Raw genomic sequence first — 27,571 nt, forward strand, 5'->3', positions numbered from 1 at the left:
ATTTGAAGTGCCTCTGCTCTCTACAGGGAGGCATACAGATGCTCAGATTAAATGCATGCACCACCATGTCTGCTTACAATGTTAGTTCTAATGTTAGGATTTTAAACTTTGAGACACTAGTTCGGTGTGGAGGCACACACCTGTACTCAAGACAGAGAGGCACAAGGATTGTTCCAAGCTCCAGGCCCTCCTTTGAGGCCAGCCTGGTCTACAGAGTGAGCTCTATATAGTCAGTGGTACACAATGAAACCCTGTCTTGAAAAACAAAAATAAAAACAAAACAAACAAAAAAAAAAAGCAAAACTTGGATATAGTGAGAATCTGTCTCAAAGAAACCAAAATTCATGATGGTATGAAATGAACAAGAAAAATGTTAATTTATTAATTAGGAATGAAAATCCTTTTATGCTGGGACAATTCATGAAGCATATAGTAGGTATTTAATGACTAGATGAATGAGTACAAATGACACCTAGCTGAACTAGTTTATATACTAATAGCAGAAGCTCTGTCTTTCACAAAGAAGCACATTAAAACGTAATTTTCTTTTTGCTGTAAAAAAATAATATACCGAGCATCGGTGGTATCTTAGGGTTTCTTTTGCTGTGAACAGACACCATGACCATAGCAACTCTTATAAGGACAACATTTAATTGGGCTGGCTTACAGATTCAGAGGTCAGTCCATTATCACCATGGCGGGGAGCAGGGCAGCGTCCAGGCAGACGTGGTGCTAGAGCTGAGAGTTCTACATCTTCATCTAAAGGCTGTAGTGTCACTGGGCATGGCGTGAGCATACATGAGACCTCAAAGCCTACCCCCACAAGAACACCTCCAAAAAGGCTACACCTCTTAATAGTGCCACTTCCTATAGTTAGACATTTAAACACATGAGGCTATGGGGTCCATACTTATTCAAACCGCCACAGATAGTGAATATCTTTAATCCCGGCACTTGGGAGGCCGAGGCAGATGGATCTCTGTCAGTTTGAGGCCAGCCTGGTCTACAGAGTGAACTCTAGTATAGTCAGGGGCACACAGTGAAACTTGAAAAACAAAAAGTAAAACTTCTAAGTATGCACTCTGTACATATACATATGCATGTACATATATATGTAGGCGAAACTCTCTGAACATAAAATAAAAATAGATATATCTTATAAATAATCATGCCCATTGCCAGGTATGGTGGTGCATCTCTGTAATCCCAACATGTAGGAGTTAGAGGTGGATCAGAAATTAAGCCCTCACTGTGATCTATTTTACTGAGTCATCTCCCAGCCTGAAATATGATTCCTACGCCAACAGTTTACCTAAATGTATAATTTGAAGGCTTCTGATCAATACAGCATTGTGTAGCCATGACCATAATCAATTTTAGAACATTTCTGTTACTCATACCCACTAGTAGTCACTTCCCATTTTATTTCCCTGAGTTCTGGCACTTATTTATGCTGTTTCTGTACATATGCCTACTGTGGATGTTTTGTGTGATCTGATAGTATCTGGTCTTTTGTGACTGATGCTGCTCCCGTCCTCAAACTCAGCAGGATCTAAGAGCTGCGATCTGATAGATTCTGCCTCTCACGCGCTTGGATTAAAAACTGCACCAGCACGTGCTGCTCTCTACATGCAATTGGTTTGGAACTTGCTAGTAGCCTATGTAGCTATGTAGCAAGACTGTCTCTGAAAGAAAGAAACAAACAACCAGAGTCACAGTATAGGGAATTAGATTTTTTTTCTTTTTTAAATGGAACCCTTGCCTGTCCTAGTATTGGCCTATAGACTAAGCTGGCCTTGAACTTGCAGATATCCAACTATCCTGCTTCCTAAGCACTGGGAACTATTTTTTATTTTTTGTGTACTCTGGTGTTCTGCTTTCATGTATATATACACTCTATTTGTGTGCCTGGTCCTTGCAGAAGTTGAAAGATGAAATGGATCTTTAGGAACTGGAATTATGTGTGGTTATGAACCACAATAGAGTGCTGGGACTCGAACCTAGATCCTTTGTAAGAACAAGTGTTCTTAATCAGTAAGCCATCTCTCCAGCCCTCTAACATTCTGACCTGTTTATGATGTTATCTTAACAAGATCACTGTGCTGTCATAGATAGGACTGTCTAGCTCCTGTATCAGTGATATAAGATGAATGGGAACATCCCTCTTCCATGAAAGTAATTACTTCACTGATTTAGTGTACTGGATATGGGATAAGAAAAAATCTTGAATCTTTTTAATGAAGTAGTTGTTTTTTAAGGTTAAGCAATCATGTAACTATATAGAACAAAACATCCTCTGCTTAAGGTAAACAACCTTTTCATTTTCATCATGTCAGCATTAATTTAAAATTTATTTCATTTTTAATATTTTTTGGAGACAAGGTCTCATTATGTCACCCTGGCCGACCTCCAACTTACAGAGCTCTATCTACCTATGTCTACTGTGTGCTGGATTAAAGGTTTGTGCCACCATATCCAGCTTTAATTTTTTTCAGTTAATTATTTTTAAGATGTAGACAGTGTTTCACTGTGTAGACCTGGCTGGCCCAGAACTCACTGTATGGAACAGGCTGGTCCGGACATAGTGCATGGGGATCCTCTGTCTTCCACGTGATTAAAGGTTCACCACACTTGAAAAAAAATTTATCTTCTATATTACGAAATTTTCTTGAGTTGGAATGTAATACTTAACTAATTACTCAGCCTGAGAAACTCTTTTTCTATTAAACTCTAAAGTTTATTTTCCCTTCTTACAACCTTTAACTCCCCTAAGTTCATGTCTGAAGTCTCCCTGTGGCAAATATTTTAGCTATTTTCTCACTGTTTTCCTTTTAAATTAATTTTTAGATTTCATTTTTTTATGTTTGTGAGATTTTTTGCCTGTGTAGCACATACATGCCTGGTGCCAAAGGATACAAGAAGAGGGGACCAGACTCCCCAGAACGAGTGAGCTGCTATGTTGTTTCTGGGAATTAAACCTGGGTCATCTGGAAGTCAGTGTTCTTATTGAGCCAAAAATAAAAGTGCCTGTTATTTCAGAATCAAATTTAGACAGTTATGGAGGCTAACAGCTGTAGTTGGGGTCCAAAGTCTAACGCAACAGGCCGAAGACCAGAGACACAGGAGCTGATTTTTTTTTTTTTTCTTTCTCTCTTTTGTAGTTAGGCAAGAAGAATTCTGTTTTGGTGTTTATTCTGCTGTTCTTTCACATTCGGGGTCTTATCAGCTAGTAATTAAGGCATGTTGAGGACAGGCGATCATGTTTACTTCCTTCTGTTGAGTTCTGTCGTCCTCACGTGCAGTATATTCATATACTTTTACAAAGCTACACCTTTTTGTTTGTTTTCATTTTAGACTGCCCCTTGTAACTCAGGCTGGCCCCAGACTCATTATTCCTTTCCTCCTGCTCCCCTGCTTTCAAGTGCTAGGACTTGAAAAGTGTACCTCTATTTCTGGCTTAGGAGAAAGGAGTTTTGAAGTTACTGTATTTTGGAGTTGAGAAATCAGCAAGTCGCTTTAGAATGAGAAGAATAATGGTTTCCTTGGTGGTTAGAAGAATAACATGAAGTAATATGATTTCTTTTTCCTTTGTTTTGAGACATGGTCTTAGTATATACCCTTGATTGTCTTGGAGCTCTCAATGGCTGGCCTCCAACTCATAGTGAATTTCAAGTGCTGGGATTAAAGGTGTGTGCTACCATGCCCAGCCTTGGCGTGATGTTAGTTATGTGGAGTGGTTTAGTGGGTGACTGTCACATAGTTAATGGCTCAGCAGTTAATTTGTTTTGTGCTACAGAAGTTGAGTGATTTATGAATTAAGGTAAGTTTTCCTTTCCTTTTTCTTTTCTACTTAAGAGATTCAGAATGGCGTTGAGTAATGTGGGAGCTATGCAGCATGTCTGTGGGGTTCACTTCTCTTTTAGTTTACAATGGACACCATGCACCATTCAGTTACTCATGCTCATGAGCACGTGCTGAAAAGAGAACAAAATTAACTTAAGACCATAGTTTCATTCCTCAGCAGATATTGGACATTTAAATCTGATGATTTATGTTTAAAATATCTAATTAGATATGTGGATGGAAGGTATCATAACCAAATTTATCTTTTGGACAGGAATATATTAACGTTGCAAGTTGAGGCGCTAGAAGCTGAAATTACAGTGTTCAAACATTGGAATACTTTAATTTGAATTTAAATATTCTTTTTCTTCATTTAGGAATGAATGAGAAATGGTTTTCACTTATGTATTCTTTTTTTCTAGAGTTCTCATAAGTACATCTTAAAACCTTCAAGATGGTTCTAGCAGATCTTGGAAGAAAAATAACATCAGCATTACGCTCATTGAGCAATGCCACAATTATCAATGAAGAGGTATGAAAATACAGTGTGAAACACACATGCTAATGCATAGATACTAGGGATAGAGAACTGGACTTTAGACCTGTGACTCATTCATGTAGATTTGGTACTTTAAATACACAGTAATAGTAAGGAGAAAATTTACTACTGTGTTATTTCACCTTTTTTTTTTAACTTAATTTAAAAAACTTTTTTAATTTTAAAGTGTGTGTAGGTGTGTGCGAGAGTGTGAGGGTGTTATGCGCGTGCCCGTGGAAGCCAGAAGAAGTTGGGTCTCTGGAGCTGAGGATTACAGGGAATTGTGAGCTTTCTAAGCTCTAGAAATCAAACTCAGGTCCTCTGGAGGAGCAGCAAGTGCTCTTACCCTCTGACCCATCTCACCTTCTGTTAATTTCACTTTATTAGTCAGAACTTATAAAAAAATCCCCCAAATCTACCTTTAGTTAAAAAAAAACTAAAACAATGTAGCTTTTGAATACTAGTATTTGAAAATATAGTATGTTGTTCTGTCTCAACATGTAAAGATTAGCGTTTCAGCCAAGTGTGGTGGTGAGTACTGCAGGGATAATTAATGCTTCGTTATTACTGCCTGTGTAACCTAAATGCCATGCCTTATTTCACAGAATGACTGGGATTTGATAGTATTTTCTCTTGAAGGGTAATTGAATAAATCTTTCTCACCTCCAACAGAGTGGCATTGCTATGCTGTTAGTAAGCCGCTTCAGTACATGAAGCCTGACCGGCCATTGTTTCTATGTTGCTGGAGTAAAACACTGAGCATATTTCAATTTTATTTATTTTCAGGTATTAAATGCTATGCTGAAAGAAGTATGTACGGCATTATTGGAAGCAGATGTTAATATTAAACTAGTGAAGCAACTAAGAGAAAATGTTAAGTAAGTTGAACTAATTGTATAAAAACAAGACAAACTAAGTTTGGTTTACTGGGATTGAAGCAGTAAATAGAGGAAAGTTTGCTTTATTATAAGATACTTCTATACAGCACTGGAATGTTTTAAATTCATGTGTCAGAAAACTCCCTGTGAGACAGATGTGGTGGCTTGTGCATTGGAAGCTGAGGCACGAGGAGTATCATGAGTTCAATACCAGCCTTTGTTACACAGTGAGCTTCAGGTGAGCCTTGGCTAGAAGATGTAAATGGAGAAAAGGAGAAGGGAGAGAGTAAGATGGAAGGACTATATTTCCATAATTATGGTTCCATGAACAAAACCAAAAACAGCTTTATTTCATTGTAGATTTTCTTCTATCTTGTTTATTTGGTTGGGCGTAGTCATTTATTATAGTTAAGTGTGATAGAATTTTAATGTAAAAGGTTTTCAACAATTAAGTTTTTTCCCGAAATTGTAAGATTATATGAGTCTACCTTCTTTATGATTAAAGAGTTATATTCTCTTTTATTCTGCATTTTGGTTTCTCTGTCCCTGCTTGAAGGAGTCCTCTGTATGGTCTTTGTTACAATATTCATTGAGAGAGACATATGGCCAGGGCACCTGAAACCAGACAGGCACCTCTAATAATTTCTTGAACCCCAGTCCTAGCATTCCTTCTCTTACATTGATTGTCTGGGCGAAGATACAGAACAACTAGCTATTTAACAGTTAGAGCTAGAAAGTCAGTGTGATTCTCTGTATATAAAATTTGCAAGCTAAGATTAATATTTTATAGTTATATCCAGAGAAATAAATATTTATGCATTGATCTGTAAGCCTTCAGAACTTACTCAGAGCCTTGCATCTAGACTTTTATAGTAGAATTTTTTGTGGTATAATCTTATAAGTCTATAATAATTATTTGAATGCTAATTAATATGAATAATTGAATACGCTTACATTCTGTAGGATAGAAGTACTTTGAGATTATTTTAACTGGCTTTTCTTATCCGAATTTTCACCATTGTGAAGGTCTGCAATTGATCTTGAAGAGATGGCATCTGGTCTAAATAAAAGAAAAATGATTCAGCATGCTGTATTTAAAGAACTTGTAAAGGTAAAGGTGTATCAAGATTATGAGTCCATTGACTTGGTGCTTGAGTCCCTTCTAAATTGTATTTTATGGACAATTGGTCTGTATTGAAATATAAATTTGAGCTGTCAAGATGCTGCTCTGGTAAAGGTGTCTGTTGCTAAAACTAATAACCTGAACTCATTCCTGACTCCAGTAACAGTTCCCTGACTTCCACATGTGTGCCATGGGACATAAGCACAGACAGATATACATACACACAGAAACAAAAGTTAGGAAATAAATGGAAGGGCTGTTAACTTTTCTCAAAGTGGGCTATTTTAAAAAGATATTTGTATGTGGGCTTGGAGTAATAGCTGAGCAGTTAAGATCACTTGTTGCTCTTGCAGAGGACCCAGGTTCAATTCCTAGCATCCACATGGTAATTCACAACCATTCACAATCCAGTTCCAGAGGATCTGATGTCCCCTTTTGATCATCACAGGTACCACATGGTACATACATACATGTAGGCAAAACACGCATGAAATGAATAATATAAAAATGAATAACAAAAATAAAACCAGAAGTTGTTTGAAAAATATTTTTGTGTGTCTGTGGATATGTGCATGTGATTTCTAGTGCCTGTGAATGTTAAAGACTGGATTTCCCTGGAGCTGGAGTTACAAGTGGTTGGTACCTGATGTAGGTGCTGGAAAGTAAGTTTAGGTCTTTTGTAAGAATTATCAACTCTGGAACTTTACTGGGAAGTATTTGTTGAGTATCTACTTTATTCTGGGCAGTATGCCAAGTACTGTGGACAGCCAAGTACTGGTCCTTTTCTCAGAAGCTTACAGTCTAGAGCAATGGTGAGTATACAAAGTAAAGTCAAGACTCTTCAATAGTAAAATTAGAACATTATTTACTCTGCTGTGTCCTGCTGGGGGTTGAACCTGGACCTCACCCATGACAAGCACATGCTCTGTCTTTGAACTGCATCTCTGACTTGCCCTCTTTACCTTTTTACTGTGATTTACTCAGCCTGACAGCCTGCTAGCATGACTCATGGATACCAGCTGACTGTGGGAGCACATATCCTTCCTTAATCCTATTACTTCCGTCTAGGTCTTTCTATGTTCACCTCCATTCTTTATACCTCATGGCATAAAATAGATATCTAGATGTCTTATTTTTACATATATTTTAAGAATAATTTTAAACCTATCTTCTTTATTCTACACTCTGAAACAGGAAGACAGGCAGATGGATCTCTGAGTGTAAGGCCAGCCGAGCTACAAAATGAGGCACTGAAAAATAAATAGTTGGTATTTATTTTTTGTCTGAAAAAATAAACAAAAAGACAGAAATACCAACTAAATTATTAGTGACTAGGGACTTTACCAGCAAACACTTAAAATGCCAGCTTTCACTTAAATCCATAATCAAACAAACAGTAGATATTATAAGTTATATTAAATTGTGACGGTTGACTATGAGTATATCGTTTTAAGCTTCTGTGGATGAAATGGGAAGTAAAGGTAAAGTTCTGTCTGTGCTGTACTCACGTTTCTTAATCCTCTTGAGAAGTCAGTTCAGTTGCAACTATGACTTGAGGCCACTCCTGCTTGCATAGAATACTATTTTATATAAATGAACAGAAGCATATACTCTAGTTATTTCTGACCTGGACCTAATTTGGCAGATTTTTCCCCCCCAAAATGAAGTGAACCTGTCATTTTAAGGAAAATAACTGACAATATTGTAGCTGGTAAAAAAAAATAAATAAAGCTAAAATTTTATGTGAAAATATATGAACCAGGGAACCCTAGTTTGAATCTCCAGTACCACACAAAACAAGTAGAAATTGCATCTTACCATGAGTTTGAGAGAATCCTGATGTTATTTTTCTGATGAAATTAGTACTGACATTAAGTCAAGATTTTAAATGATTAATGAAATGAGTAGTAATGTGAAATTTGCAAGACTCAGTAAGCCAGTGTTTAAGTGTCTAAATGGCTGGTTGCATAGAATCATGCACTCAGATAGACCTATGCTAAGTATAGGCTAAGGTTGGTATGGTTTCAGATTACACATTACAGCCAACTCATATTCGTGAGTATGTTTACTTTTCATACAAAAAGTTTGGATGCATTTTGGAGTGTAGGAAGAAGAGAGGATAGATTTGTGAAATGTTCAGTGGTAATAGCTGAGTTATTCTTCCATGAGTGTTTAGAATTGAGGTGAATGAAGGCAGCCTTTCTATACTGAACAGATACAGTAGGAAGGGAAGTAGTTTGTTTTAAGATAGCTTTTGCCTGTTTTAGAAGTTTTCCAATGTTGTGCACATGCTTGGAAAGGGGACATGAAGGTATGTTCTGGTTTGTTTTCTCCTCTTTACCACTCTTTCCCTGAAACTCCTATTTACTAAGTCATGTATAATACCTTGACAATATTGACTACTTGATCTTGGCAGACTTCCTTATAAGGTATTGTTTTTTGTTTTTTATTTGGCATATGCTAAACCACATGTTCTCTTTTGCAACGCTTCAGCTCCAGTTTTGAAATACAAAGCTAGTAAATGAATGGATATAGTTGAGTTAAAGGTTTATTTATACCACGTCTGGTACTTCAACCCTGTAATCCTAGCAGGGGATGCTGCTCAGATGCTGCTGCAAGGAGTTCTAGGATAGCCTGGGCGACATAGTCAGTTCCAAAGCAACCTAGAGAGATCTGTTTAGTCATTATCATCATATTCACCAATCATCAAAAATTATGTTTGAATAATTGTTTCAGGCTCTAAATGGGGTCACAATTAAGCTTTTGGGCACCTTTAAGAATGGATTCTACTTGTCAAACATGGTAGTGTATGTCTGTAATCCCAAGTCTTCAAGTTTTTAGCAGGAGAAGAATCAGGATTTTTTTTTTTTTTTTTTTTGCTAGCCTTAGCTACATAGTTCATGGCCAGCTTAGTCTCATATTACATGAGACTTTCAAAGAAAATAAGCCTTTTGTTGGAACTGCTCCTATGTGATTCCTTCTTACTAACACATTGTAAAACTATATTTTTCTCCCTTGTTTCCTTTAGGAAATAATTTTATAGATCTTTTGGTATTTAAAATTTAATATTTGAATTAGAAGGTGTCTTTATGTGCCATTTATCATTTCGTGCCATTTATCATTTCACTTCATACAAGCGTTTGTCAGATTGAATATGCAGACCAGTATAGATGCCTTTAGACATGAGATTATTGACCACTCGGGATGTATTTAGGCTAAACTGTAAGATTATTTAAGTAGGAAACTAAACTAAACACACTTATTTAAATAGAAAGAAAAGGTGAACCCACATAAATGGTAGAGAACCTGTCTTGCTATGTAAAGTTCTGGGGGTTCTACTCCTATTATCAAAACCAGCTTTTAACATTTTTCTTATCTTAATTTAAGAGGAAAGACATTTAAAAAGTATATACTAGCTGGATTTGAAGTGTGTTATATGAGAAAAGAATAATAAAATATCTCATTATATAGATTTCTGCTGGTATGATAATATTTGAGTAATATAAATGTTTATAAGCTAATAAAATATTTTAGGTAGTTTCAACTTCATATATTATAAGAAATTTCATAAATTACATTTATTTAGTGTGTGTATGTGTGTGTGTTTGTGTGTGCTTGTGTGTCTGGCAAGTATGTATCATGTTTGACAACTAGAGGGAGTTGGCTGTTTCTCTCTACCATGTGGCTCCTGGGGACTGAACTTAGGGTGTCAAGGTGAACACATTTTGTCAGGAAAGGCTTGAGTTTGGCATCTATGCAATATTTGATAAAACTCTTAAATTTCACTCTGCACAAAGGGGACTGCTAGAGTTGCCTCAGAATGTTGGGATTACGGTGGCTTCAATAAAAATTAAAACATCCTTAGCTTGACATTTATAAATTAAATGTCAGAGAAGGGGATTTTTGAATGCCACATGTTAGTCTGATTTTTTTTTTTTTTTCTGGTGTATAGCTTGTAGACCCTGGAGTTAAAGCGTGGACACCGACTAAGGGAAAGCAAAATGTGATCATGTTTGTTGGATTGCAAGGGAGTGGTAAAACGACAACGTGTTCAAAGGTAAACATTCTTCAACGAAAAGTCAGATGGAAGATATATTTGTATAAATAAAGTTTGATTTTAAAGCCAAGACATAGGTTGTTTTACAGTTTTGTTACTTGGTGTATCTTTTCTGCTTTTGTCATAATTTTATAGGAAAAAGACCATAGAATCCTGTAGTTTCTTATGACATTAGTTAGAATGTCAATCTACACCAGGTGTGGTAATGCATGATTATAGTTGGAGCCACTTATGGAGGTGGGGAGATTGACAATTGAAGGAATCCTCAGCTACATAGTGAGTTTGAGGTGAGCCTTAGCTTTAGGAGACCATCTCAAAAAAAACCAAACCAAACCAAAAACAAAAAAATCAATGAAGAGCAATGTTAATTCTGGTTTCTTTTGAAACAAAAAGCAATTTCTGTCCTTAAAGAGTAAGTATGGCCAGATATAGTAGAGTAAGAGGCTGATGGGTCTTTATGTGTTGAGGCCACCCTGTCTTGTATTTACTCTGGCCTAGGCAGGGCTACTTGATGGAAAAGAGGTTATGTGGGGGGTGGGGGGTGGGGGTTAGGGCTCTGGTATACACAATGATTCTTTTTTTTTTTTACTGAAGAAAACACAGGAAATATATTTTGTTTCAACACAAAACTCTCCTTTGCATGTTCCACTGTTTATGATATGGCCTTTTATCTTACATATTTTTACATTGATTTTTTTTTAATCATCTTATTGTATTTTCTCTATAATTTGGTTCCCAAACTTAGTTGCTAGGTTTGTTGTTGTTGTTTGTTTGTTTGTTTTGTTTTCCTTCACAAACTTTAGCTATGGTATAGTTTAAGGTCAGGGGTAATGGTTATTTTTAAAGGATGGTATTAATTATTTTACCCCTTAACATTACAAATTAACATTTTAACAGTGATTATTGTTGCTTTTCATCTTATAGTTATTGAATGACAATTTAAACTCTTAAGAGATTTTGCTGTGCTTCAATATTTTATATTACATTCAAGAGAATTATGAAGTTTTACTTTATTCCTTAGATAAATAAGATTAAACAGTGAAGTTGTATATAAAATGATTTATTATGTTTTCTGATACTTTTTTTGAATCTTCCTTTCCCAGTTAGCATATTATTACCAGAGGGAAGGTTGGAAGACCTGTTTGATATGTGCAGATACATTCAGAGCAGGTAGTGTGTTGAAATTTAAAATCTGTTTTCTGTAAATTCTGTTGTCTATTTGAGGCCTCATTACCTCTTTCTCTTTTAGGAGCCTTTGACCAGTTAAAACAGAATGCCACCAAAGCAAGAATTCCATTCTATGGAAGGTGGGTTACCGTCTGCTTTGGTCAGTTTTAGTTTAGTCTGACCTAGAAAACTTCAGTAGACCAGGCTGGCCTCTGGCTTTCGATTCTTTTGTCTCAGTCTTCTGAGTGCTATGATCACATGATGTGTGCCACCATACATGGATTCCTTTTTTTCTTAAAAGACATTAGACGCATACCTATTAATAGATACTAGGGAATATAAAGTGTGTAGTACAAAAATATTAAAAATGAAAGTAGGGGCCTGACAACCTGAGTTTGACCATAGAAACATGGTAGAAGGAGAGAACCAACTTCAGGAGATTACCCTTTGACCTCCACATGAGTATTGTGCCACCTCAATGTATGAGTACGCCTAGTTGTTTGCATGCACACACACAGACACACACCTATAAATAAAATTTTTATCTTTAAAAAACTAAAGATGAAGTACATATTGACATATCTAATTAGCACTGTTAGTGCTGTTTTATTATCATCTACCAACCATATGTTTATAGGGAAGAAAGGTTACTCCAGACTAAAATGATTATTTAACAGCTGTCTTAGTGTTCCTATTGCCACAGCAAAACACCATGGCCAGAAACAACTTTGGAGGAAAGGTTTATCTGGCTTACACTTCCATACCATAGTTCATCATTGAAGAAAATTGGAACATGACCCCCAACTTTTTTAGGGAAGTATTTGTTTTGGTTCATATCTGTTTTAATGCTAACATATGAGAAAAAAAAAAACCCAAAATGTCCAGCCTCAATGCAATGAGTAAATGATGATGTCATCTGGTGGAATACTATATAATCTAAAAATATTATTTTACAGGAGCATTTAATAACTTCATAAACTTATAACAAAAGGTTGTTAAATGGGAAAGCAGGTATAATATGCTTTCTAACATGATTTCATTTACTAAAGAAAATATTAAAAAATGTTTAAGGAAACAATTCAGAAAAAACCTACAGTAGTTATGCAGACTTCAGTAGGAAAAGTTCATTGGTACCTCATGATACCAGAGAAATGGGCTTCTGTATTTATTACTTATTAGTAATTTCTTCTAAATCAAAACTATAATATTTTCACTTTTACACAATAGATTAAAAGTAAACTGACACTTTCCGAGTAAATAGTATTGAATGTTTTATTGTCGTGATGTTGTTAAATCGTTCGTTCATCTTAAATAGCTATACTGAAATGGATCCTGTCATCATTGCTTCCGAAGGAGTGGAGAAATTCAAAAATGAAAATTTTGAAATAATTATTGTTGATACAAGTGGTCGTCATAAACAAGAAGACTCTTTGTTTGAAGAAATGCTTCAAGTTTCTAATGCTATAGTAAGTAGCTTTCCATGCAACACATTTTAACACCACAGGAACTTCAATTTACCTATGAAACCTGATTGAGTTTATGAATATAAATGATTCCTTACCTGTAAGACAGCTACTATCACTAAGTGATAAAGAACTACTGTCACCAGCATAGAAAAAGTAATACTGAAAAATTAAGAATTACTCTTAAATTTGTTGGGTTTCTCCTTGTTACTTTAATTCAGTAGTAACAGTAATTTTAAAGATTTTTTTTCAAAATGGAACATTAGTATTTTCATTTAGTGTTTCCTTTAAGCTCTTAAAAGATGGAGCTAGGTGTAGTGGCACATTCATTTTATCCCAGTACTTGAGAAACACAGGTTGATCTCTGAGTTTAAGGTCAACCTATTCTATGTTATCTCACCTTCTAGACCAACCAAGGCTACATAGTGAGACTTGTGTGTTCATTGTTCTGTTGCTGTGAAAGAGACAAGACCAAGGCAGCTCCTATAAAAGAAACCCTTAGTAGATCTTGCTTACGGTTTCAGAGGTTTAGTCTGTTAACATCATGGTGGCACACAGACAGACATTGTGCTGGAGAAGTAGCTAAGAGCTCTGCATCCAGATCTGTAGGCAGAAGAGAGAGCCACTGGGCCTAGCTTTGGCTTTTGAAACCTCAGGCCCACCCCTAGTGACACACTTGCTCCAGCAAGGCTACACCCATTTCAAAACAGCCATACCTTCTAATCCTTCTCAATAGCACCATTCCCTAATACTGGGCATTCAGTATAGGGGGCTGTTGAGACCATTTTTTATTCAAACCACACTCAGTCTCAACAAAACAAAAATAAAATTATGATGGAAATAATGTAGCAATAAGGAGCAGTTGAATACCTGTTGCATACCTTATTCTTTGGTTGGTGATTTGTGCTAATTAGTGTCTTTTTAGTGATACTGTCATTTTGACTTTTTTTTTTTTTTTTTTTTTGAGACAGGGTTTCTCTTTGTACCCTTGGTTGACTGGAACTGGTTCTCTTTAGACTATGCTAGCCTCAACCTATAGATAGACTATGCTGTCTGCCTGTCTCTGTCTCCCAGGTACTAGGATTAAAGGTTCAACCTTTTTTTCTTCATTTAGATCTCAACTCAAAATAATTTGCAAAGAGGTTGCCATAGTTTCTTCTCTGTATCATGAGCACAAAGTTTTCCCTATTTATTTCTTGGTCAAGACCTATATTCACTTAATTTATGCTGCTCCCTCAGTCAGCACTTACTGATTCAACATTGATAGTGAGCATTGATTGTATGCAAGCTCATGGTGACCTCTTTGTAACACTGGTAAAAACATGTCTTTTTATTTACTCTTTCTAGCAACCTGATAACATTGTTTATGTGATGGATGCATCCATTGGACAGGCTTGTGAGGCCCAGGCAAAGGCCTTTAAAGATAAAGTAGATGTAGCTTCAGTAATAGTGACAAAACTTGACGGTCATGCAAAAGGAGGTGGTGCTCTCAGTGCGTGAGTATCAGTTGAAGTTTCACTGTTGTGGCTGTTGCTAATCCCTTTGCCCTATAAATCATTTGTTTTATGCCTTAGGATCACATGTCGTGTGTGTGTGTGTGTGTGTGTGTGTGTGTGTGTGCGCGTGTGTGTGTGCGTGTGTGTGCGCGTGTGTGTGTGTGTGTGTGTGTGTGTGCGCGTGTGTGTGTGCGTGTGTGTGTTTCTTATTCTGTTTTTAAAAACATTATAGTAATGAAAGTGACAGAATCCTTAAAAGAGATTTAAGTACAAAAAGAACCTTGGAGCCCATTTGGTATAGGTCTAACTAGTGAAAAGAAACTTTAATTTTATACATTTTGTCTATTCTCTTTAAAAATTTTGTTTTCTATTTTGAGGTTATTTTTTATTTTATTTTTTTCTCTGTAGAGTTGCTGCCACCAAAAGTCCAATTATTTTCATTGGTACAGGGGAGCATATAGATGACTTTGAACCTTTCAAAACACAGCCTTTCATCAGCAAACTTCTTGGTAAGTGTAGGGAACAATCTCTGAGATAGTATGAGTCTAAGTGTATGGGACAGTCTCTAAGATAGTGCCGGTCTAAGTATTGGAACAGTCTCTGAGATAGTGCAGGTCTAAGTATGGGACAGTCTCTGTATTATGGATCTAAGTGTATATGACAGTCTCTGGGATAGTATGGGTCTTAAAACAAATTAGGGTTTTAGTCCTCTGCTTACTATCTTAATAAAGATATTTTCTTTTTTGACTTATTCTAACTTGATTTTACTTTAATTGCTGGGGATTAAAACCAGGGCCTTGCATGTGCTGTTGAGCTGCATTCCCCAGTTCTCTAAACTCTTTTTTGCTATGGTTAGCAGGGAAACATGAGTTATTAGATACAGAGCTTTTAAGAAGAGTTTGAGCACACAGTATAGAAAGTACAGTTGTAGTAATAGAGGTTGTAATAATAGTAGAATCTCTCTGTTGTCTTAAAGTGATATAGTTAGGGAACACAGAATTAGAAGGTTAGCTTAGGCTGTCTTCCCTGATTTATGTTTTTAACCTTCTTAGCTTCAATTCTTTTCACATAAAATGCAGTAGGAGTACTTAACCAAACTGGCAGAACTATTACATGTGTCCGTGTATTTTAATGATGTAAAGGTGAGCATACTGTCATCTGTTCACTTCTCTCTTTGGTATCTTACAGGAATGGGTGACATTGAAGGACTGATTGCTAAAGTCAATGAATTGAAGTTGGATGATAACGAGGAACTTAAAAAGAAATTGAAGCATGGTATATTTGTAGCATAAAGGTCTCAATTTTGGGAGTTTTTACTTTGTTTTTTCTTCTTTTTTTTTCATGGTGCTTAGGAGTGAATCAGGACTTTGCACATGCTAGGCAAGTGCTTTACTGCTATTCGACCTCCCAACCCATTGGGTTCTGTTATAGCTAGGCTGGCCTGGGGCTTTTGATCTTCTTGCTTCTACTTGGGGTAAAGGCATTCACTACCATACTTAACCTTGATTTCTTTTTCTTTTTTTTTTCTTTCAAAAAAATTGTAAGTCAGGCAGTGGTGGCACATGCCTTAATTCCAGCACTTGGGAGACAGGCAGGTGGATCTCTGAGTTCAAGGCCAGCCTGATCAGCAGAGTGAGTTCCAGGACAGCCAGGGCTAATTTGAGAACCGTTTTGTAGCAAGAGAACAAGACTGGGAATGGCATGGACTTTTAAAACCTGGAAGCCCATTCAGTGACAGTTTTCCAACAAGGCCACACCTTCTAACCATTCCTTAACAGCCTTCCTACTGGGAACCAAGTATTCAAATATGTGAGCCTGTGAGGACCGTTACCATTCAGACCTCATCCAGACTATCCTTGAGCTGGGATCCCTTTGCTCCGCCTCTGGAATGATGGAGTTATAGGTGTGTGCCTGGCTGAGTCCATAGATCTAGAATTCACCACCAGCTTCCCATTTCCCTTCAAGTACTTGTAAAGGATGTCATTATGTCTGGTCTTCTGCATAAGGTTTTGACACTGCTATATTTAGCATTTTGAGCCAGCCTGCTGAACTTTCATATTCTCACATCTTGATCTCTCCTAACAACATGTCCTACCTGATTCCTCGAAGTCTGTGACGCATGTTCCTTTGTCTCTATAATTTTTGTTGTCACTCATCACAGTCATGTGATACCCACCTTCCTGCTTGAAGGTGAAGATAAGGTTCATCACTGTGTTCATCTTTCATCTTCACAGTACCTTGCTCAGTATCTGACACATTGGTCCTTAGTAGATATGGATTCTGTGGCTGAATTTATCCTTCATTGCCTGATTTCCCTATCTTCTGTCATTCTTTGTTGATTTGTTTTGTTTTGAGAATAGAGTCTTGGAGCTTGCTATGTAGACTAGGCTGGACTCATACTCCCCTGCCTCTGCCTCAGAGGTTCTGGGATTTAAGGGTATCATGCCAGGTCTTTCTGTCTTGAAGCAGTAGCCTCCTTCTGCTTCAGTGTTACTGTACATTGTCTACTCTCTGACTTCTGACTCCTTAGATATCTGCAGTGTTTTTGTTTAATTCCTAATATTCTGCTCATTTTGAGGTTACCAAGCTCTACTTACTTTCCAAATATAATTATTGTCCCATTGTTCTCCAGCTGACACTTGACAGTGTTACTTGATTTTTCTACTTTTAAAGTTTTCACTTTGTTTTATTGCATAGACTTTCTGTTCAGTGATCACTTAGTTTGGTTTACAAGAAAAATTTTCACGTGTGTGCATATGAATGTACATGTGGATTCTGGGATCAAACTCAACTTATCAGGTTTGGTGGCAAACACCTATACCACTGAACCATCTAGCTGGTCCCACTTCTTTATGAATGGCCAGTGGATGCTAGGATCTAAACAAGGATCCTTTCAGCAGAACTGCAAGCCTCTTACTCACTGAACCATCTCTCCAGCCCAGGCTTTCTTCAGAATTCTATAGTGTCCATTACCCCCAATCAGCTTATTTCACAGCACAATTTCTCCCTTAATTTATCATCATCATCATCATCATCATCATCATCATCGCTATGTGTGTGGTATGTGTATGAGTGAGCATGCTGTGGCAAGTGTACACAGATCAAAGAATAACTGAAGTGAGCTCTGTACTTCTACCTTTTTATGGTTTCCAGGATTAAACTCAGGTCAACAAGTGGCAAGGCAAGTACCCTTATCCACTGAGCCATCTGACCAACCCTCGTAATTTGTTTTGTTTTTGGGACAAAAATCTTCCTTTCTAACCCTGAATGGCTACGGACTTGGAATCTTCTTTTCTCAGCCCCCTGATTATAGCAGATACATTGTGAGCCACTATGCCCACCAGCGTAATATTTTCCTAACCAATGAAGTCGTGTGTAACTTTTTTTTTCAGATAGGGACTCTATATAGCCCTAGCTGCCCTGAAGCTCCCTGTGTTGACTAGGTTGTCCTAAAACTCATAGGATGAGTTTCTGTTGATTGTATATATTTATCTAATGTGCTAGAATAGTAGGCTTCTCTGTGGCACAATCTAACCATATGCCTACTACTCCTTATATATAGCATCCATCCAGGCCTCCACCAGTGACTGTGGAGTGAATGTTTCTTGATTGCATAGTATGCTGTAGATGAATTCATGCTTGCTACTGTATCTGAATTTTTTATATTGCATTTCAGGTCAGTTTACACTGCGAGACATGTATGAACAGTTTCAGAATATTATGAAAATGGGCCCATTCAGTCAAATCTTGGTTAGTTACCCTTAATTATTTCTAAAAATATCTTTATACTATTTTGTGTTCATCTTATTTTTACAAAAAAAAAAAAAAAGCAAGTTTAATTGACTGCAAAGCAGCAGGCATGGCTATTAGAGCCACCCGCCTTATTAGCATATACCAATTTTGTAAAATAATGGGGTTTTGTTATGACATTTTCATGAGTCTATTTGATGTACTGTGTTTTTCATTCTAATATCTAAGAACAGATATACTTATATTAATCATTGGATAAAATGGACCATTTAGAAATTTGTTTTTTAAGTTGTTAGTATATTTTAAGTATTGACATTTTAAGCAATATTAGGACTATGTTTACATCTGTTTTAGGGGATGATTCCTGGTTTTGGCACAGATTTTATGAGTAAAGGAAATGAGCAAGAGTCAATGGCAAGGCTAAAGAAACTGATGACTATAATGGACAGTATGAACGATCAAGGTAAAAAAAGGATGATTTGACTTCGGGGCAGTATTCTGATCATTAGCAAGTTCTGAGTGTCGTTATTTTCTTGTTGGCAAGATGGAAGAAACATAGACCAAAAGATTCTTTTTAGATAGATGTAGAATAACTTGTAAGCTCTGACTTAAGGGGTTGTGATCATTGGGTTGATTTGTCATTGAGAGAAATGTGAAGTATAACACTTGTTTAAATGAGTTCTGAAGAAAGAGTTGTGTGTTTTTATTATGTGGATACAAATAAATCGGGAAAGTTACAGTCAATTTTGAGAGAATCCTGGGCTTAAAAGAATTAAATGTTGGTTAGGTGTGGCTGTACACTCCTTTAATCCAGGCATTTGAGAGGCAGAGGAGGTAGGTCTATTTGAGCTTAGCCTGGCCTACATAGTAAATTCTAGACTAATCAGAGAGGCATAATGACATCCAGTCTCAAAAATAATCAGGAACTAGAGGGATGGGATGGCTTAGCAATTAAGAGCACTGGCAGCTCTTTCATAGCTCTTATGTTCAATTCCCAGCACCCAGATGGAGGCTGTATAACTGTAATAGTCCCATGGGATCCAATACCCTCTTCTGGTGAGCAAATGTACACGCAGACAAAACACTCATATACATAAATACATCTTTCTAGAAAATCTATTTATAAATAAACAAACCCTAGTCTTCTGGAAAATGAGCCAGTGCTTTTAATCTCAGAGCTACTTCCCCACCCTGGTTTTATTTTATTGAGATAAGTTTCTCTATGTATTCCTAGCTGACCTTGAAACTAACTGACTTTATATACCAGGCTGGCCAGAGACCAGAGATTTGCTTCCCTCTGCCTCCCACATGCTCCCACTGCCCAGCTTCCCCACCAACCTGAGTCCCAGTTTAAAAATGTAGATACTTACTGGCATGGGGTAGAGGGACTTGGTATACATGTGTGGAGGTCAGGGAACATCTTTGGGAAATTGGTTCTCTCCCGTGTCAATTTCAGGGCTTGGCAACAAACACCTGTGTCTACTAAGCCATCTGGACTGCTCATTAAGGGATGCTAGGGATGTGGTAAGGAGAGCGTTGGAAGAGACTTACCACAGCTCATGATCCTGTCACCCGAGAGGCCAACCTGAGACATAATGAGAAAGAGACTGAGACATACTTTCTGTTACGTCTGCATTTTTCGGTTTATTTTGTTTTGTTTATTTGTTTGGGTTGGGTTTTTGTTGTTGTTGTTGTTGTTGTTGTTTTTGAGACAGTAACACTATAGAAATTTTTTTTTCCCACTCCTTTTTGTCTCTTTTGAGGCAAGATTTACTGTGTAACCTCACTGGCCTAGAATTTTTGATCCTTTTGTCTCAACTTTCTGAATGCATGTGCTACTGAGTGTAGCTCAAGGTCGATATCTGAACTGAAGTCCACCTTGTTCCTTACATTGTATACAAGCAGGGGCAGAACTCCACCTTATATTTCAAATGATCAAAAAGCTAAAGAGGACTCTGGAGTTACTACAAAAGATTAGAATATTACCAGAGTAACTTCTCCATTATAGGGAATCCTAGAATTTCCTCATTAATTACACATAGAGCCTGGTCTTGCTTATGAAGTCTCAATGTGAAATAGAAGTTGGCAGCTATCTAGGATAGGATGAAGGAGGAGTGCTTCTGTTCTGTTTTTGAACTATGTTATGTTGTGATATGTGAAGGACAAAGAAAAAATGGACATGTAAAATACAGGATGTCAGACATATAGAATTTCAGAAGTCCTCAGATGTCTTTTAAAGCCAGGTCTTACTATATAGCCCTATCTGCTGGAAGTTGCTATGTAGTCCAAACTGGCTTCAAACTTACAGTGATCCTCCTACCTCATGAATCCTGGGATTTATTAAATCTGTTTTGTGGATGCCATTTATATGTATGTTGTTCTTCTAACATACAGAGAAATGAAATTTTATCTCTATAAGATGAAACAAGCTGGGAAGATGGCTTATGGAGTGAGAATATTTGCTATGAAGCAGGAGGGCAGAATTTCAAATCCTCAGAATCCACGTTCAGAATTTAGGCATGGTTGTATTCCCCTAACCCTTCTGCTGAGTTATGGAAACAGGTGGATCATAGGAGCTTGCTGGCCAATCAGTCTATCCAAAACACCAAGCTTATCATTCACAGAGAGATCCTATGCCAACAGATAAATTTGGAAAGTACACATCTGAACACACATGTATGTCACACACACACACACACACACACACACACATACACACACACACACACACACACACACCCACACTCAGTTGGTAGAGAGCTTGCCTAGCATGCAGGAATCTCTCTGTTAGAGCCCAGTAAACAAGGTCTAGTATCAAACACCTGTAATCCCAGCCGTCAAGAGATGGAAGCAGGAGGATCTAAAGTTCAGGGTCAACCTTAACTTAGTAGAGATTTTGAGTCTAGCTAGGGATATATGAGACCTTGTTGTATGTAAAACATAAAAATAAATGAAAAGGCATCTGTAAAAACCCCTGAAGTTTTATATTGCCCATTTGAATTGTCTTTGTGAGTCACTTCTTCCTTGTTTGGTCCCAAGTTTCAAGATTGGCTTTATTTCTATTTTCTAATAATTATGCTTCTATTTTTAGGACAGAGGCAGAGTGTGTGGCTACTGTGATAATGAATGATAATTTTATGTGATGAAATTATTTGTCTTTGTTTTCAGAACTGGACAGTACAGATGGTGCCAAGGTTTTTAGTAAGCAACCAGGCAGAATCCAAAGAGTTGTGCGGGGATCAGGAGTGTCAACAAGAGATGTTCAAGAACTTCTGACCCAGTATACCAAGTTTGCACAGATGGTCAAAAAGATGGGAGGTATCAAAGGACTTTTCAAAGGTGAGAGGGGAAACAGAATCACCTAAAAGAACAAAGTTAAGAAACAAAATATTAAAGCCTAGTAGTCTTATTCTGAAAAAGTTACTGCTGAATTTCCTGTTGTAGGGGTTGGGGCTTAGCTCTGTGGTAGGGCCTGTCTGGGTCCCTGGGTTCTGTCCCAGCACTAAAAAAGAAAGAAACGATAACCTGAACTCATTGTTAAAGTCAAGTACTACCATGATTTATCATGTGATATATGATTTATCTCTTTAGAATCAAGATGGTAGACATTAATATTGAAAAACTATTTTTATCAACATACATAGAGTATTTAAAAAACATTAGAGTATAAAAAAAACTGAACTCTTTTCCTTTTCCTCAGAGAATTCCATAAATCCTATTGGAGACAACAGTTGATACAACCACTGATTATTTTCCCATATTGCCAAACATTCCTCAGAATATACCAACTAACTAGGTTGGGTATCTCATGTTTGTATTCTGAGAGTTCTTGAGACAAGAGAAGCATCAGGAATGTTGCCAGCCCCGATCACTAGTGACTCCTACTCCAGCCAGGGCTGCAAACCTAGAACCAGCCAGACCACCACAGGCAAAATAAGCACGATGTATGTTACACACACGTGTGCTCTGTTCACCCATTCGATCCCACTCTTTCAGCTGTGTGTCTTCCTGCCTCTAGGTAGACCCTTAAATTGACTTGTCTGCTTGTGCGGCAGGGTCAGTTTCTAGGCAATTCCATGGAATCAGTTTTGTCCTCTTTGATAGAAGTACAGTAGACACTAAGTATATTTTTTGTTTGTCTGTTGTTTTCTGAGACAAGGTTTTTCCTGTCTTGTGTAGCCTGTCCAGCCCTGGCTGTCCTGGAACTCACTGTGATCTGCCTGCCTCTGCCTCCCCAGTGCTGGGATTAAAGTGTGTGCCACCAAAGTACGTTTTCTAATGTAGTTTCTGGTTTAATGGTCACTTTTTTTTTTTTTTTTTTAGTACATTTCAAGTTCTGATGTTTTAAAGATTTTCTTTCTTTGTCTACCAAGTTGAATTTCCATTGGGAGTCACTCAGGTCTTTCTCCCTATTGCTCTGTAATGACATCTTAACAGACTTGATTTTCACCTCTAAACATAGTCCCAAGTTTTTCATTTGACTTTTTCATTTTCATTTCTATTTTCTAATAAATTTCTATTTTTAGGGCTGGAGGTATATCTGAAAGGTAGAGTGCTCAGCTAGCATGCTTGAGGCTCTGAGATGCTTTGCTCTCTAGTTCTCTATTTCCCCTCCAAAGTTACCATTTTCTAGTGTGCTCAGTGCCTATAATCCCAGTCTTCAGGAGGCAGGAGGATATTTTCAAGCTTAAAGCCAATTAGGGCTGATTAGGAATATTTGGCTACAAGGCTCTGCATCTGCTCTTATCAGTGCTGAATAAAGTGTTTCTGATAACCAGTTATGCATTCAACTATGATTTTTTAATGAAATAACTTGGTAAACAGACACTATATAGATAACCATTTTAAGTATCACTTGATTAGTAAAGAAGGTCTTGGGTCTCCTGTATCATTTGAGGTAATTGATATTTCTTTCCTGAATGGTCAGGCAGGGCTACACTCAGGGCAGCCTAGGAGCGCACAAGCCCGTGTGGTTCCATTTGGTCTTTTGGAGCTCTTTGAACACACACATGGAGATTCCAAGCTGTCTTACTTTATCATTTGGTACTTGCCATGTGGTGGTCCTCGTAGCTTTTCTGCCTCACCATGGGACCCAGCAGAGGCTGCCGAGTTTCTGCTGGTTGTTATACTATAGTGTACCACTAGGGCTCTCGAGTGAGAAGAGAAGGCGGTCCCTACCTCAGATTTCTATTAAGCATTTCTGTTGGACCTGTTGGTAACCACTCAGTCCAGTTTTGCTTCTAGTGGTTTATCACATTTATAACTAAAAATATCAGAGGAAAATCACAGCTATAAGAACATACTTCTAGCCGAGTGTGATGGCTTATGCCTTTGATCCCATTACTCAGGAAGCAGAGGCCGGGGGAGTTTCTGTCCATTCTGGCTTCTGTAGTGAGTTCCAGGCCAGCCAGGGCTAATGCAGTAACAACAGTGAGAAGCCCTTGAAATGATCCTTTATCGAGAGTTTCTTGTGGTTTTCTTTTTAAAAAATGTAATTGAGAAAAAGATTAGTAAACTGTGCATGATATTCTAAACCACACCATATACCAATTAAGTGTTTTGTTTTATCAGGTGGTGATATGTCTAAGAATGTGAGTCAGTCACAGATGGCAAAATTAAATCAACAAATGGCCAAAATGATGGATCCACAAGTTCTTCATCACATGGGTAAATATAAAATTCTAGGTCAGTTGTAATATACAGTTATTTAATACAAGGGTTGTAGTTTAATGGTAAGCTCTCTAGTGATATATAAAAACCTGTTTAAAAGACAAGTCGCTGAAGAGAGAGAAACATCTGAATCCAAACTCACTAATCATTCTAGATAAGGAGAGGTTTTGAAACAGTATGAAAAACCTGTGTGTGTGTGTGTGTGTGTGTGTGTGTGTGTGTGTGTGCATGTAAGTGTGTGCATGCCTGCACACGAGTGTGGTGTATATGGCCTGAGTGTGTGTGCTCATGCTGCATTGCTCCTGTGGAGATCAAAGAACGAACTCTACAGCCCTCTTGCAGAATCAGTGTCTTTTGTTTGTTGTTGCTGCACTGTGTAGCAGGCTAGCTGGCCCAGGCCTTTGTCTTGCTGAGCATGGAGATTACAGATGCATACTGCTACATAGAGCTTGCTGCGTGGGTTCTGGGAGTTAAACGTGAGTCATAAGCTTGAGTGACCAACACTCATACTCACTCAGCCACCTCTGTAGTTTATGAATTAGCTGAGGTTCTGTTTTGTCCTCTGCTGCCACCTGTATGGTATGTCTGTGCATATGTGTGGCGTATGCTTGTGTGTGCTAGTATAAGCCTCTGTGGAGACCAGACCAAGTGTCTTGCCCTCCTCCTTTTTAAAGATAGTGTCTCAGCTGGACTCCTGGCTGGCCACCAAGCTCCAAGGATCCACATGTCTCTTTGTCCTCACCGCCCAGGGTTGGGATTGTAGAAGCGCTGCCGCCTTCCCGGCTTCTGTGCACTGGGCATGTGCAGTGCGCGTCCTCGTGCTTGTGTTTTAGCGTAGGGCACTCTACCTAAGGAGCCATCTGCCAAGCTCAACCTTTCCCTAGTTTTAAAAGTTATTATTTTTTTATTTACCTGGGGATTTGAGGGGGAGTTTGAGACAGGGTCTCACTACATAGCCCTGACTGCCCTCCCTGGATTGGTATGAAGGCCAATCCTTTGGTGTTAAAGGTTCTGCCACTGTGTCTGGCCCATCAGGTGTGACTTTGGGGCAAGCTGTTTCATCATCTTTGCTTTTGAGATGGGATGGCAGATAGTCCAGGCTTACTGGACGTTTTTATGTATCTGAGTTTGATCTGGAGTTTCTGATTTCCCACCTCTATCTCCCAAGCTCTGGGACTGTAGGTCTTAAATTCTGGGTATTGAACACAGAACAACTTTGGGCATGCATATTGGACAGACACTTTACCAACTGTCTACATCCCAGCACTAGTCATCTTTTCTTAATGCTTCTTCCTTAACCCCATTTTAGATTTGGGTGTATTTATCGAACTTTTGAAATCACACAAAATTTTGCACTCTAATTCCATTTTTACTGTGTAATCTTTGAAAAGCCCTTAAAACTTCTTAAACTTTCCTTTTGGAACGTTTGAAGGTAATATTTATTTGTAGGTAATATTCATCAAGAGATTATGACAAGTGAATGGTCTAATTACTATATGTGAAACATTTCACATAGTAAGTGCTTAGCAAATGGTCAGTTCTTTTTTTCTTTTTTCTGTTACTCCTTTGAAACAGCCCCTACCGTGCACCGATCAGTTTTTACAAAACTGATTCTAATTACCAAAAGACTTAGTCTTGACAGAAAATATGTTCTGTTTGGCCTTCTTGATTGTAGACAAGATTATTCCAAGATCTCTTTATGTTTTTCTTTATTCCTCGTGGTAATTTCATGAAGCACATTTCTCATGTTCTTAGATAAAAATAAAGTGACTTATACACATTTAATTTTGTATATTCTTAAAAGCTACTGACTTAATTGCTGAGTACTTTAAAGGTTAAAGTACTTAGGCAAAAGTTGTAATTGGTTCAGTCTACGGGGTCATGACATGCTTTCTTCCTTGTCTCCCTCTAGGTGGCATGGCCGGCCTTCAGTCAATGATGCGTCAGTTTCAGCAGGGTGCGGCTGGCAATATGAAAGGCATGATGGGATTCAACAACATGTAAAGACGCCTCCTTACTAGAAACAGACATGATTGATTATGTTATCTGCTGAGGCCTCAGCCTCTCTCCCTCTTGCAAACGGGGAAGAAGAATTTTCTTGCCTGTCTTGCCTTCACTCTTTTCTCTCACCCTTTTCCTTGTCTTCCTTCCCATCTGAGGTTCGGAAGGTGTGCCTGGTTTTTGTGAAAGTCATCATTTCTGCTTTAAATCCATTACTTTTCAACGTCACAACACTTCTTAAGTTAAACAAATCATGATGTAAAATTTTAGTACTTAAAGGTTTTTAATTGTCTCAAAAGCTAAGCATCACATTTATAAACAGTTGCGATCAGTAAATTACATGATATTGAAGAGAAGTGCTACAAAATAAACTTCAAGTGATAAGTTAAAGGGTTTGTTAACTTTCTTTATGGTTTGATGTGGTCAGCATACCACCCAGAAAATAGACAAAAAGCCAGCAGGTACATTTAAAGGGAGATATGGTAGAATAATTTAATCATGAGTATTAGAAAATGTTATTTATTTTAGAATAAAATAACTTTATTACAAGAAACTTTAGCTCTGCCATTTAAAATTGAAATCAAGAATTTGGTTACAGTTCATAATGTATGATGTTTTGTATTAAAGTTAAATTTTTTACATGTTTTGGAGTGTTTTGGTCCTTGATTGTTTTTAAAACCATTTTATTGTTTCTTACTATTGAAAAATGATGTTTTGATAATTGATAATACATAAATTTGCTAATGGAAAGTAATATTAAATAATTAGGCTACAGTATTACATATTAAAAATAATAAGGCCATGGCAACATTGGTTGGATTATTGATAACTCTTGCTGTTTATGTCTGTCCTGGGATCTCAGATAAGTGAGTTTCAATTCCAGTGAAGGAATAGATGTGTTAGCACTTGTGCCATAGCACATGTGTGGAGGTCAGAAAACAACCTTTTTTTTTTTTCTATTTTCTTGTTTTTTTTTGTTTTTATTTTTGTTTCTTTGAGTCATGATCTCACTATAGCTCTGGTTATCCTTGGAACTCACTATGTAGACCAGGCTGGCTTCAAACTTACAGAGTTTTGCCTTCCTCTGCCTCCTGAGTGCTGGGTTTAAAAGCATAAGTGACTATGTTGGGTTTCAGAGGACAACTTGTAGACATCAGTTCTCATTTCACCATGTGGGTCCAGGGATTAAAGTCAGCTCAGTAACACTTGGCACCAAGTGCCTTTACCAATAGAGCCATGTCATTGGCCACAGGTCTAGAAAGAATGAAAGAAAGGGAGGCAGAGAGGGAGGGAGGTAAGAAAGGAAGGGAGGAAGAGAAATCTTTGTGTGTGTGGGTGGTTTTGAGTGCATTTTTGTATAAGCTAGGTTACACATTGTTAGAACTCAAGACAGCCTCAGGCACTAGTCCTTGCCTTCTGCATTGTTTAAACAGGGTCTCCTCGAGTTTTATATAGCCAGGCTAGCTGGCTTTCAAGCTCTTGGGATGTTCTTGTTTTCACCTCCCATCTTGCTGTAGAAGTACTGGGACTACATTGCTACCATGTCTACCTTTGGTTGGTTTTGGGGAAAAGGCTCAGGCTGGCC

General features: G+C 37.6%; 1 protein-coding gene across 1 annotated transcript in view; it reads left to right on the forward strand.

The window, feature by feature from the left end:
- The window catches only part of LOC308418850 (signal recognition particle subunit SRP54-like), a 32,626-nt gene extending 5,995 nt beyond the window's left edge, over positions 1-26,631 (forward strand). Inside the window, exons 2-16 of the mRNA XM_080914408.1 lie at positions 4,266-4,375; positions 5,168-5,259; positions 6,286-6,370; positions 10,335-10,439; positions 11,543-11,609; positions 11,689-11,746; positions 12,922-13,072; positions 14,417-14,565; positions 14,974-15,074; positions 15,754-15,840; positions 18,242-18,315; positions 18,670-18,778; positions 21,484-21,654; positions 23,887-23,982; positions 25,898-26,631. Coding sequence (XP_080770534.1) covers positions 4,298-4,375; positions 5,168-5,259; positions 6,286-6,370; positions 10,335-10,439; positions 11,543-11,609; positions 11,689-11,746; positions 12,922-13,072; positions 14,417-14,565; positions 14,974-15,074; positions 15,754-15,840; positions 18,242-18,315; positions 18,670-18,778; positions 21,484-21,654; positions 23,887-23,982; positions 25,898-25,989 — 1,515 coding nt within the window. The 5' untranslated portion in view covers positions 4,266-4,297 and the 3' untranslated portion in view covers positions 25,990-26,631. The remainder of the gene's footprint in view (positions 1-4,265; positions 4,376-5,167; positions 5,260-6,285; positions 6,371-10,334; positions 10,440-11,542; positions 11,610-11,688; positions 11,747-12,921; positions 13,073-14,416; positions 14,566-14,973; positions 15,075-15,753; positions 15,841-18,241; positions 18,316-18,669; positions 18,779-21,483; positions 21,655-23,886; positions 23,983-25,897) is intronic.
- The last annotated feature ends 940 nt before the right edge of the window (positions 26,632-27,571 follow it).

This window comes from Micromys minutus, assembly GCF_963924665.1.
Source record: "Micromys minutus genome assembly, chromosome: 1".
NCBI classification, from domain to species: Eukaryota; Metazoa; Chordata; class Mammalia; order Rodentia; family Muridae; genus Micromys; species Micromys minutus.